The sequence below is a fragment of the Carcharodon carcharias genome, chromosome 32, assembly GCF_017639515.1.
Source record: "Carcharodon carcharias isolate sCarCar2 chromosome 32, sCarCar2.pri, whole genome shotgun sequence".
NCBI lineage: Eukaryota > Metazoa > Chordata > Chondrichthyes > Lamniformes > Lamnidae > Carcharodon > Carcharodon carcharias.
The window spans coordinates 4,871,873-4,885,371 of NC_054498.1; the positions used below are offsets into that span (position 1 = coordinate 4,871,873).

Consider the following 13,499-nt stretch of genomic DNA (forward strand, 5'->3'; position numbering starts at 1 on the left):
TTTTGCTGGTGAATTTTATTTTATATTTTTTGGCTGAGGTGAATTTATTTTATTTTTTTTGCTGGTGAATTTTATTTTATATTCTTTGCTGAAGTGAATTTATTTTATTTTATTTTTGTTTTGCTGGTGAATTTTATTTTATATTCTTTGCTGAAGTGAATTGATTTTATTTTTGTTTTGCTGGTGAATTTTATTTTATATTCTTTGCTGAAGTGAATTTATTTTATTTTATTTTTTGCTGAGGTGAATTTTATTTTATTTTTTGCTGAAGTGAATTTTATTTTATATATTTTTTTGCTGAAGTGAATTTTATTTTGTATATTTTTTTGCTGAAGTGAATTTTATTTTGTATATTTTTTTGCTGAAGTGAATTTTATTTTTTTTTTGCTGAAGTGAATTTTATTTTATTTTTTGCTGAAGTGAATTTTATTTTGTATATTTTTTTGCTGAAGTGAATTTTATTTTGTATATTTTTTTGCTGAAGTGAATTTTATTTTATTTTTTGCTGAAGTGAATTTTATTTTTTTTTTGCTGAAGTGAATTTTATTTTATTTTTTGCTGAAGTGAATTTTATTTTGTATATTTTTTTGCTGAAGTGAATTTTATTTTATTTTTTGCTGAAGTGAATTTTATTTTATTTTTTGCTGAAGTGAATTTTATTTTATTTTTTGCTGAAGTGAATTTTATTTTTTTTTTGCTGAAGTGAATTTTATTTTATTTTATTTTTTGCTGAAGTGAATTTTATTTTATTTTATTTTTTGCTGAGGTGAATTTTATTTTATTTTATTTTTTGCTGAGGTGAATTTATTTTGTATTTGTTGTCAGGAGGAGGGAGTGAGGGAGTTTTTAAGCTGCTGTGGTCGGTGAGGTTGGTTTGCTTTGACTGGGCTTGGCTGGCTGGAGATGGCCGGCAGCAGCTCCGGCTGCAGCCCCGGACCCGGCGCTGGAGGAGGCGCCTCGGGCGGTGGTTCGGGCCCCGGCTCCTCTTCTTCTTCTTGTTCCTCCTCCTCCTCCTCCTCCTCCTCTTCTTCTTCTTCCTCCTCCTCCGGCGGCGGCGGCTCCGGCTCCGGCTCGGCCGCCTCCAACCCCCGCAAGTTCAGCGAGAAGATCGCCCTCCACAACCAGAAACAGGCGGAGGAGACGGCCGCCTTCGAGGAGGTGATGAAGGACCTGAGCGTTTCCCGGGTAAGTGGCCGAACCGCTCGGCCCCTCTCTCCGGCCCCCCCCCCCCCCCCCCCCCCCCCCCCCCCCTCCTCCTCACCCGGGAGGCCGCAATCACGCGAGCGCCAGGCTTCGGGGCCTAGGGAAGCTGAACCCACAATATTTCATCGTTAAAAAGTAAATATAAATATGTATAATATAAATAAATATCAAATCGTCAATGTTCAGAACATTTTTATATATATTTATATTATATTATATACATTTATATATCATGTATATTTATATATAATATGTATGTTTATTATATTTACATATAATATATAATATACATGTATATAATATAACCACATAAACATTTATGTTTATATATATAATATAAATGTTTATGTAGTTATATTATATACATTTATATAATATATCATGTATATTTATATATAATAAATATGTAAATATGATATATTACATATTTACATATATATAATATAAATGTATATATAACTACATAAACATTTATATTATATATTATGTGTAAATATCATAAACATACATGATATATGTAATATATATTCTATTATGTATATTTATATTACATATGTATGTTATACAATTATATATCATATATAAATATGCATGATATATATACATGATTATATACATTTATATTATGTATTATATAGAAATATACATGATATATTACATATATCATGATATATTACATATATCATGTATAATTATATATACATTTATATATATTATAAATATACATAATACAATATATATTACACACATGTATATTTATATTATATATATTTATATAAAATATAAATGTGTATAATATACATATATAGTATATATATGAAAAGTATTTAAGATTGTTCTAAATATATTTGAACAATTAAATGTACATAATTTAATATTAAAATGTACTTAATTGTTTATACTTGGTTGTACTTTTAACATATGTATTTGTTAGTATGTATAACTTAATATTAAAGTTATACCTATTTAATTGTTTAAATATAATTAGAACAATCTTAGATATGTTTAGTTGTACTTTTAATATAAGTAGAAGTATTTGATTTTTAAATATAATTAAAAACAATTGAGTACATTGTAATATTCAACTATGTGTAATTTAAGAAATGCTTTTAAAATATATTTAGTGTAAAAGTCTTAAATACATGAAACAATTTTGTTTCATTTATGTAATTTTTATTAGGTGTAACTTAAAATGAAAATATATTTTTATTTTGGGATGATTTTATTTTGTGCTTATATGCATTGATTACACTTCAAAAAGTAGTAGCTGTAAGATGCTTTGAGACGTCTCTGGCCTTGAAAAGCACTATATAGATGCAAGTCCTTTTTATTATTTTTACATATTCAGAATTGTTTTAAAAAGCGAAAAGTCTTCTGTCAAAGCAGCAAGTCAGCTGCATGAGGACAGTAAGCCAAGGCTGGTCTGTGATGCACATCTATCAATCTCTATCCTCCCCTCATCAACTGAGCATCTGCAGCTCTTGGGGTAGACAAGTGTAAAGATTCAGAGCTCACTGAGTAAAGAAATTTCTCCTCATCTCAGTCCAAAATGACCCCTTATACTAATACTGTGCCCTTGTGTTCTAGCCTGCAGCCAGGGAAATAACCTCTTAGGATCTACCTTGTCAAACCCTCCAAAAAATTTATGTTTCAATAAAATCACCTCTTGTTCTAAACTCCAGAGAGTATAGGTCCATTCACTCAATTTCTCTGATAGGACAAACTGCTCATCCCGGGATCAGTCTAGCGACAGTTGTGGCTCTGTTAGTAGCATTCTCACCTCTTGACTTGAGCACATAAAACAAAGCTAATACTACAGGTCAGTACTGAGGTAGTGCTTTACTGTCAGGTACTGAATTTTGAATGGGATGTTAAACTGCGGCCATATTTATCTGCTTGGGTGAACGTGGACTATCAACATCCTGGGGGTTACCATTGACCAGAAACTGAACTAGACTAGCTTTATAGATACTGTGGCTAGAAGAGCAGGTCAGAGTCAGAATCATGTGGCAAATAACTCACCTCCTGACTCCCCAAAGTCTGTCCACCATCAGCAAGGCACAAGTCCCTCCACTACAAGTGCTCAGTAGCAGCAGTGTGTACCATCTACGAGATTCACTGCTGGAGCTCAGCAAAGCTTCTTAGACAGCACCTTCCAAACTCACAGCCACTGCCACCTAGAAGGACGAGGACAGCAGATAGATGGGAACACCACCATCTGGAAGTTCTCCTCCATGCCACTCACAGCCCTGCCTCGGAAATATATGGCCGTTCCTTCACTGTCGCTGGGTCAAAATCCTGAACTCCCTCCCTAACAGCACTGTGGGTGTGCCTGCACCACACGGACTGCAGCAGCTCATGAAGGCAGCTCACCACCATCTTCTCAAGGGCAGTTAGGGATGGGCAGTAAATGTTGGCCTAGCCAGTGAAACCCACATCCCATGAATAAATTTAAAAAAATAAAAGATCTCTTGGCATATTTTGAAGAGGAGTTATCCCCGATGTCCTGGCTGATATTTTATCCCTCAATCAACATCACAAAAACAGATTATCTGGTCATTATCACATTGCTGCTTGTGGGAGCTTGCTGTGCGTGAATTGGCTAATGCATTTCCTACAACAGTGACTACACTTTTTAGAAAGTACTTCATTAGCTGTAAGTCGCTGAGACATCCGATGGTCATGGAAAGCGCTTATATAAATGCAAGCCTTTCTTTTGTTTAGTGAACCTTGGTTGCAACACCACCCCGAGCTCCTCCAAGACAAGTATATCCTCCCTTAGGTGTGAAGACCAAAGCCTTAGTGCTGCCCGGCTGTGCTTTGTAGTTTGCCTGTTGATTGGGAGCTAAATCTTTCCCCTGCACCATTCTGGGGGACTTATCTTGTATCCCTGACATTATACCTCGGTGCCGCTTTGTCATCATTCCATCTTTTCATTTTCCAATACCCAGCCACCTGCTGGAAAATCAAAGTTTAATTCCATGGGATTTTAATTTTTGTGCCTTCATTGAATACTAGCTGGTCGGCCTGTGTTTAAGAGCATTAAATTCAAAGCTCAACTCTGGAAGCAATGTTTCCGTTATTTATTATAGATGGGAGTGATTCATAAAATGCAAATTAGATAGATTTCTTACAGAAAATAACACTTTGGGATCCAATATATGAGTCACTTGTGGCCTGGTCTGTGGTGATTGTATTGTACACAGGAGGAACAGGTGATTTTGGACCTCTGGTTCCCAAAACCCTCCACGTTGGGGGATTTCCCATCCTATTTCTAGGTCTGTTGTAAAATCATTGATAGAGATTGATCACTGTGATTAGTCAATAACTCCATTATCATATCTTGTAGAAGCAAAATACTGCAGATGCCGGAAATCTGAAATCAAAACAGAAAGTGGTGGAAATGCACAGAAGATCAAGCAGCCTCTGTGGAGGGAGAAACAGAGTTAACATTTCAAGTCTGAAGAAGTCATATTGGACTCGAAACATTAATTCTGTTTCTCTCTCCACAGATGCTTGCAGATAAGCTGAATATTTGCAGCACTGTCTGTTTTTATTCCGTTATCATTGTATCATGTGACTACTGGGATAGTAGAAAGTGAACTAAATGTTTTCGTTTTATCATTCCCCATTCCTGTGTTTTATGGGCTTGTTTGTGGTAAATCATGTTGATGTTGATACTGTTTGAAAGACAACAACACACTTATAAATACATTATCCTATATGGGTGCAACTTGGCCCATTGTAAAGCCATAATGTCTAATAATTAAGTAAACAAAGCCTCAAAGTTTAATCATGGTTTGGTGATAGAGTTAAGCAGATTGAGGATAACTTTGCAAGTTATAGCCTCCAGGTTGGATACACCCAGCACTAACTGACAGGCTGGCTGCAGGTAGCTGACATCTTCAGAGTGCTATACATGTAATTTGTAGATTCATGTTCCCTTAAGAATATAAGTGTGATTGCTGTTAAGTAACCAATGGGCTGCTTTTAAACAAATGCCAGTTAAGTAATTTGAGTTTCTTTGTACTTTACTTTGGAGTATAACACAGAAAGTGCGATGGGCAGAAAATGGGTGCCAGATCTGACATTTTTTTCTGGTGAATAGATTAACAGAAATAGACAGTAACTAATCTTATTACTCAGTTTACTGTTATATTTTATAACAAGGGTTTATGACAAGCCCAAAGCTTCAATGGGCCTGCAACAGTCTTTAAATCCCCTGTGAAGGTGACCACACCTTGTTTTCCCCGTGACTGAGCCTTCAACTTCATTTGTACCTTCCAGTTGATAGGCTGAACCTGAGAAACTTGTTCTCCAAGCTCTGCCAATTCCATTTATTGTACAATCTGCCAAGAGATCTACTTATCTGTAATCTAATCCTTTTAGTTGAATCTGGATAACAATTGAAGATAATTACCAGCTTTGAGTCACTGGCCTGGTGAACTAATTTGTCCACAGTGTGCCTCACAATTGAAGTTGTTCTGACGGATATGCCTCGGTTCACTTGACTCTGCTTTGGCCTCAGTGAAACATGGACTTTCTTTTCTCCAACTAATGACATGAATGGCTGCAACATTTACATTGGTGACATGGGGCTGTGTTACACGCACATGTATGGCAAGTGTGCACTCCCTCGCACTCTCTCACTACAGTTTAATGAAAGGATGTAGTAGTTGATCTGCCAGTGTACCAAATGATGAAGGAAACATTGCCACTGTGAGTCGCTTGCGGTGTAAGGATAGGGTCCTCAAGTAAACATTTAAAAAGTATCTGCTTTTTGATATATCCCCACCCCACTTTCTCCTGGAGAGATTGGACGATGCTGGGGATGGAATTCCACAATTTGTGGGGCCTTTAAGGACTTTGCCCTTTTACAATTCTGGATCATTTGGAAGAACTCAGCAGGTCTGACAGCATCTGTGGAGAGGAACACAGTTAACGTTTCGAGTCCGTATGACCCTTCATCAGAGTCATACGGACTCGAAACGTTATCTGTGCTACTCCCCGCAGATGCTGTCAGACCTGCTGAGTTTTTCCAGCTATTTTTGTTTTTGTTTCAGATTTCCAGCATCCGTAGTATTTTGCTTTTATCTGGAGCATTTGTGTTGATTGTTAGTTTGACCACAGAGGGAATTCCAGCTGAGCGTGGTCTTGTCACCTGCTGGCTGTTAAACCACAATGTCTATAGCACTTTGACTATCAGGAGCAGTGGCCTCTGATATCCCTGGCGCACATGGTTAAAAGCCACATGGGGCAGTGCATTTGTTAACTGGGCTATTGGGGAAGGCTGTACAGATAAGTTACTTGTGGTGAAATATATACTGTTTAAGGTGGTAGGACAAGTGAAGCTGGATAGAAGGCTAGCAATAGGTGGAGGCAAAGGAGAGATTGCGAAAGATGTCATAAACAAAAGGTCAAAGGGTTGTTAGTAGTGGTGATACTGGCTAAAGGAGGTGCTAATGGCGACATTAAGAGTGGAAAGCAGAATGTGGTAATGGCAGGACCAGGGTAAGCACTCTGGAAAGTGACAGATGGCACTAGTGAGGGTGGGGTTGGGGGGGAAGGGATGGTAGTGGGGAAAAAGATCGAAAAGGCTAAAAGCTGGGGATAAAACGATGAATAAAAATGAAATAATTTTTTTTTAAAATCATAATGAAAGTGGGGGAAAAATAAATAAAAAACTAATATAGAAAAAAGGGGGATCAGAAAGGGGTGGGGATGGAGGAGAGAGAACTTTTATTTATTCCCACTTACTTCCATTATTTTAAAAATTTATTTCCATTTTTATTCATTGTTTTGTCCCCAGCTTTTAGCCTTTTTGATCTTTTTTCCCACTATCTGTCCCCTCCACCCCACCCCACCCCCACTAGTGCCATCTGTCGCTTTCCAGAGTGCTTACCCTGCTCCTGCCATTATCACATTCTGCTTTCCACTCTTAATGTCGCCATTAGCACCTCCTTTAGCCAATAACACCACTATTAACAACCCTTTGACCTTTTGTTTATCACATCTTTCGCAATCTTTCCTTTGCCTCCACCTATCGCTGGCCTTCTATCCAGCTTCACCTGTTACACTCTCCACCCCCTTAAACTGTATATATTTCGCCACATTTCTACTTCCTTTTAGCTCTGAAGAAGTGTCATACGGTCTCGAAACGTTAACTCTGTCTTTCTCTCCACAGATGCTGTCAGACCTGCTGAGTTTTTCCAGCATTTTTGGTTTTTGTTCCAGATTCCCAGCATCCACAGTATTTTGCCTTTATCAGATAAGTTACTTCCTCTTTTCATCTTTCCTTTTGGTCTGCTTTCCAAAGATGATTTTTTGGATTACATGTTATTTTTCAAAACGCTCTTCAACTTTGAACATGAGTCAGTAGGAAAGATTTTTGTTCTGCACAGCTTTGATGGTTGTGTTCTACGTTGATGTCAAATCTCCTTTGCCAATTCCTGTTCACTTGGCCTTGAACACCCTTCAGTTGTTGCTCTCACTGCTTCCAGATGCACAGCTGTGAACTTAGGCATTTGCTGTTTGCTTTTCACTAGAAAGCTGTGTATTTATAAAGTGCTTGCCCATGTCTCTCAAAATGTGTCACATACAAGTATTTGTTTTAAAGTGCAGCAACAATGGTGAATGTGACAGGGGAGCAAGTTGTCACTGACAGTGCTAAGATGGGCAACCAATGAACTTATCGGCATCTGTATTCTCACTTCTGACTATTCAACACGTCCTGGGTGACCTCCCACTGTAAACTTGAGCTCATCTAAAATTTTATTCTCTGTTTCCTAGCCTATACAAGTTCTGTTCAGCTTTCACCCATCACTCTGCATTCAGTGACCTACATTACCTCTTGGTTCCCATATGCCTTGATTTTAAAATTCTCATTCTTGTCTTCAAAATCTTCCATGGGCCCTGCCTCTCCCTATCTCTGTAACCTCAAGTCCTTCAACCCTCCTCCAATTTTGGCCACTTATGCGTCCCAGTTTTTTTTTTGGTTCCTTCAGCTACTTGGATCCTAAGTTTCCTCAATCTCTCCACCTCTCTCCTCCTTAAAATTCACCCTTTGACCAAACTACTGGCCACCTGTTCTGAAAAGTCCTGAGTTCAGAGGCACCTTGGGTTGTTTGGCCCCTGTTGAAAGCGTGATATAAATACAAGCTGTTGTTCAGTCCCCAAGGATGATTGGAAGGAGAGTTTCATTTTCTTGGTAACAAAAGTTATTCTGTTCTCGGCATTTTGAGCAAAACATCAAATTAACTTACCAGATATTCAATGTATACATCAGCATTCCTGTCTAATACAGTGAGTGGGATTGGCTCATCAGAATTCCATGCTAGTGTCAGAATTCTATGTGGTTCAGGTGGGTGATTTCGGTGTTCTCCAGTTACACACCCTGTTGAGAGTTCTGAAGTTCAGCATTTTTGTCAGAACAGGACTTTTGTGGTTTTACCCAATTATTCCCAACGAACCACAGAAACCTGATCAAATTTCTACTAGTGCTGTTTAACAAGTTTCATAATGAAGAGATTAAACTCCACTAACCCTGACATGTAGGTGGCTTTGTATTGTCATGTTTAGTCTGTCTCATTACATAAACACCTATAGCTGCAGGAAGCGTCCTAATTCTGTATTGTAACTCACAAGACCCTGGTAATCTTAAGACTTCCTGACCTATATTTGTTTTACTAACATGACAGAATGTGGTAACTACATAAGGAGTAATTTTAGTTTGGTCTCATTTGAAGTTGTTTATTCACTACCTGATGTGAAAGTCTTGCATTTATATGTCGCCTTATCATTTCTCTCAGCAATGTGAAGTGCTTTGAAGTGTAATGACTTAAGTAGGAAAATGCAGTGGCTATTTTGTACATAGCAAAATCCCGCAAACTGCACCAAGATGACTAGTTAGTTGATGGTAACGGGGGTGCACAGCATGTTTGTCAAGCCACTGGGAAAATAGTGCTGTGGGCATGTCTGCCTCATGGTGGAATTGCCGGCCAGCGTCTGAGGCAGTGCCAGCCTGGATTATGCGCTTAGGACCTGCAGTGACTTGAATCCACAGCCTGGTGACTCAGAGGTCACAGTGGTACCACATGAGCCACACTGACTCTCCGTGATCGCGGAGTCGTCCTGAAATTCCCTCTATACCAACCTTTGAAACCTCCATCTGTGCCTGTGGATTTTGGTATTCCAGGAATCAAGAGCCACTCATACCTTTTGTCTCAAGCCAATATAGACTCTCGTTAGCACAGGAAATATCAGGGAGCTGATACCAGTACTACAGAAAAATTAGGTTTTTCACTTTATTGTCGTTCAGCCGTATATAGATTGACTCTGTAATTTCAGGCAATGGGGAGTTACAGCATAGGCTGCAGATGAGCATAACTCTGCAATCTTTATGTTGTGACACCTGAAAATAATTCTACAAGAATGGCAGTTTGCGACTTGTAGTACCTAAACCATATAGAATCATAGAATGGTACAACACAGAGAGAGGTCATTTGGCCCAATTCAGTTAGTCCCACTCTTTTCTTTGCCCCCCCCATCTCTCTGACCCCTCAGTTCTTTCCCTATACCTCTGTCCTTTTGAAAGCTGCTATTGAATCTGTTTCCACCCTATCAGGGAGACATTCATCATGTAAAACAAGGTTTTCCTTATGTCACCTCTGGTTCTTTTTCCACTCACCTTAAACCTGTGTCTTGTGGTTACAGACCCCCTCAACCACTGGAAACAGTTTGTCTTTATTTATTCGCTTCATGATTTTAAACAACTCTATCAAACCTCCACTTATCCTTCTGTGCTCTAAAGGGAAACACCCCAACTTCTACAGTCTCCATGTAATTGTAATCCCTCATCCCTGGAACCATTCTAGTAAATGTCTTCTATATCCTTTCCGAAGCCATCGCATCCATCCTAATGTGTGGTGCCCGGAATTGGACATAGCCCTGCTGCTGGAACCAGACCAATGTTTTATATAGATTTAGCAGAAATTTCTTGTTTCTTTACTCTGTCTCTAATTATAAAGCCCAGGATCCCATCTGCTTTATTACACTAGGGACCTACTGTAGATCACAGAAAGGAAACATCTCATTGAACACAGTAAAACATCCAAGGACATTTTGCAGGGATGAAATGATTGGATGTTGAAGAGTTGAGATTTACATTGGCATAAGGGACCACAGGTGAAATTGGATGTAGATTTTGGGAAGTAGTTTAAGATGGTGTCAATGTAGGGCTGATGATTCCATCATTGAGTTAGGTATTCAGGGAGAGGATGGAATAGGAGAGAGGTATAGCATGGGGTTAGATACAGAGTAAAGCTCCCTCTACACTGTGCCCATCAAACACTCCCAGGACAGGTACAGCACGGGGTTAGATACAGAGTAAAGCTCCCTCTACACTGTGCCCATCAAACACTCCCAGGACAGGTACAGCACAGGGTTAGATATAGAGTAAAGCTCCCTCTACACTGTCCCCATCAAACACTCCCAGGACAGGTACAGCACGGGGTTAGGTACAGAGTAAAGCTCCCTCTACACTGTCCCCATCAAACACTCCCAGGACAGGTACAGCACGGGGTTAGATACAGAGTAAAGCTCCCTCTACACTGTCCCCAGTTACACTCCCAGGACAGGTACAGCACGGGGTTAGATACAAAGTAAAGCTCCCTCTACACTTTCCCCATCAAACACTCCCAGGACAGGTACAGCACAGGGTTAGATACAGAGCAAAGCTCCCTCTACACTGTCCCCATCAAACATTCCCAGGACAGGTACAGCACGGGGTTAGATACAGAGTAAAGCTCCCTCCCCACTGTCCCCATCAAACACTCCCAGGACAGGTACAGCACGGGGTTAGATACAGAGTAAAGCTCCCTCTACACTGTTCCCATCAAACACTCCCAGAACAGGTACAGCACGGGGTTAGATACAGAGTAAAGCTCCCTCTACACTGTCCCCATCAAACACTCCCAGGACAGGTACAGCATGGAGTTAGCTACAGAGTAAAGCTCCCTCTACACTGTCCCCATCAAACACTCCCAGGTCAGGTACAGCACAGGGTTTGATATAGAGTAAAGCTCCCTCTACACTGTCCCCATCAAACACTCCCAGGACAGGTACAGCATGGGATTAGATACAGAGTAAAGCTCCTTCTACACTGTCTCGAGGAAATGTCTGTGCCGCAACCTCTGTTGCTCTCTTCTTCCACAATGTGACATTGTTCCACAATCTACATGAGCCACTTTCCAACCTCTGAGTCGGTTTGCCTGTTGATCAGGAGGTGTTACATGTGGCAGCCCAGATTAATTTCACTTGGGCCTCTTACAGCCATTGCACAAAGGGGCCTTTCATTCCATCTATCTAGGCTGGATTTGCATGCTGATTCCAGTAGTGTCTGCAGAAAATGATCTTGCATGTGTATAACATATGGAGTAACAGAAAGTCATTATTTCGGATGGAACCCTTTGCACCTTGCTTAGTTAATGGAAGACTTAGGCTTTGTATAGTGAAGGGGAAATGTGACTTTAAATTGGACCTGATTCAGTAAATAATTAATCTGGTGAGCGTGATTATTTAAATAACTGGTTGCACTGTGAACCTTACTTTGAACACTAGCACTCGGAGTGGTATTTACCAGTATTATAATTGTATTTCAGTGCTTGTTAAAAAATAGATAGTTAACTGGGCTTCGGGAAGATTACAAATTAATATTCTCACCTCTTCAGCTAAAGGTTTAGTGAGTTCTAGACCCACACGTAATGGTGATCACTGATACCTCAATTAAATTTTATTAACTATAGTGGTGTGTGCAGACTGTTCAACTGTGAGGGCACCGCAGTCTGATCCTAACATTAAAGAACACACCCACACAAGGCAGTGTTCACTAGACAGGGCTCAGGATCCTGAATAAGTTTTCCCTCTCCCTAACCTGATACTAACAACTAATGCCACAGGCGAGATTGACACAGACCAGAGATTTGTACTTTTTGGTCTGTGTGGCTTAGTTTGCACACTGTCTTAGAGGAAGTAGGTGCTTTTTGTTTTTAACCATATTTCATTGGTGTTACATTCTGCTATTTGAACAAGAGGAGGTGGATTCATAGCCGACCACGCAGTAATTGCAAGTTAATGTTTCTTTGCTTCCAAAGCCCTTCCAAAATCAGTTGAAACTTGGGTTTAGTGGTGGAGTTGAAAATACCAAGGCTCTTTCAACAACACCTTCTAAACCCACAACCACTACCATCTAGAAGGACAAGGCAGCAGATACATGGGAACACCACCACCTGGAAGTTCCCCTTCAAGCCATTCGCCATTCTGACTTGGAAATATATCGCTGTTCCTTCACTGTCGCTGGGTCAAAATCCTGGAACTCCCTTCCTAACAGCACTGTGGGTGTACCTACACCACACGGACTGAAGCGGTTCCAGAAGGCAGCTCACCACCACCTTCTCAAGGGCAACAAGGGATGGGCAATAAATGCTGGCCCAGCCAGCGAAGCCCACATCCTGAGAATGAATTTTTAAAAATCTGTCTTTTATTAAACATGGATGGATAGAAGGAAAAATGACAAAAGGCTGGAAATCTGAAATGAAAACAGAAAATGCTGGAAATGTGTAGCATGGAGTCTTCATCAGAACTGGCCAGTTCCACACCTCGAATATAAACCTGTCTCTTCTCTGACAAGTTTCTTATATATTTCATCAATTTCTGTTTTACTTGAACAAATAATTACTGCAATTTATTGCATTCTTGTATTTTGTAGCTTTTGGTCATCTGACCTAATATTGCCTTATGTGGCTCAGTGTTATATTTTGTTTTATAATGCTCTTGTGAAGTGCCTTTGGATTTTGATTACATTAAAAGCGCTATATAAATATAAGTTGTTGTTATATCTCTGTACTCAATGGGGCATTACTCTGTCTTGCCTGACCATATCTTACTGGTGCTGCTAGGAAACAATCAAAACCCTTTAGTGCTTTTCGCAGCTTCGGATCGTTCAGAAGTGCTTTATGGCAATTAAGCACTTGCTAAAGTGGAGTCACTGTCGTAATGTAGGAAATGCAGCAGCCAATTTGTACACAGCAAGATCCCACAAACCGCAGTGAGATTATGACTAAGTAATCTGTTTTAGTGATGTTGTTTGAAGCATGAATATTGACCAGAACACATGGCCCTGGGATATTTCAAGTCCACCTGACAGGGCATACGGGCTTCAGTTTTAACACCTCATCTGGAAGATGGCACCTCTGACAGTGTGGCATTCCCTCAGTGCTGCACTGGAGTGCCAGAATTGA

At 39.7% G+C, this 13,499-nt stretch overlaps 1 protein-coding gene across 4 annotated transcripts in view; it reads left to right on the forward strand.

Moving 5' to 3' along the window:
* Positions 1–13,499, forward strand: part of crtc3 (CREB regulated transcription coactivator 3) — a 77,085-nt gene that overhangs the window by 781 nt on the left and 62,805 nt on the right. For all 4 annotated transcript variants that reach the window (XM_041178488.1, XR_005941844.1, XM_041178489.1 and 1 more), the window contains one exon: positions 826–1,185. In XM_041178488.1, coding sequence (XP_041034422.1) covers positions 904–1,185 — 282 coding nt within the window. In that variant the 5' untranslated portion in view covers positions 826–903. Of the gene's footprint in view, positions 1–825; positions 1,186–13,499 lie in introns of those variants that run through there.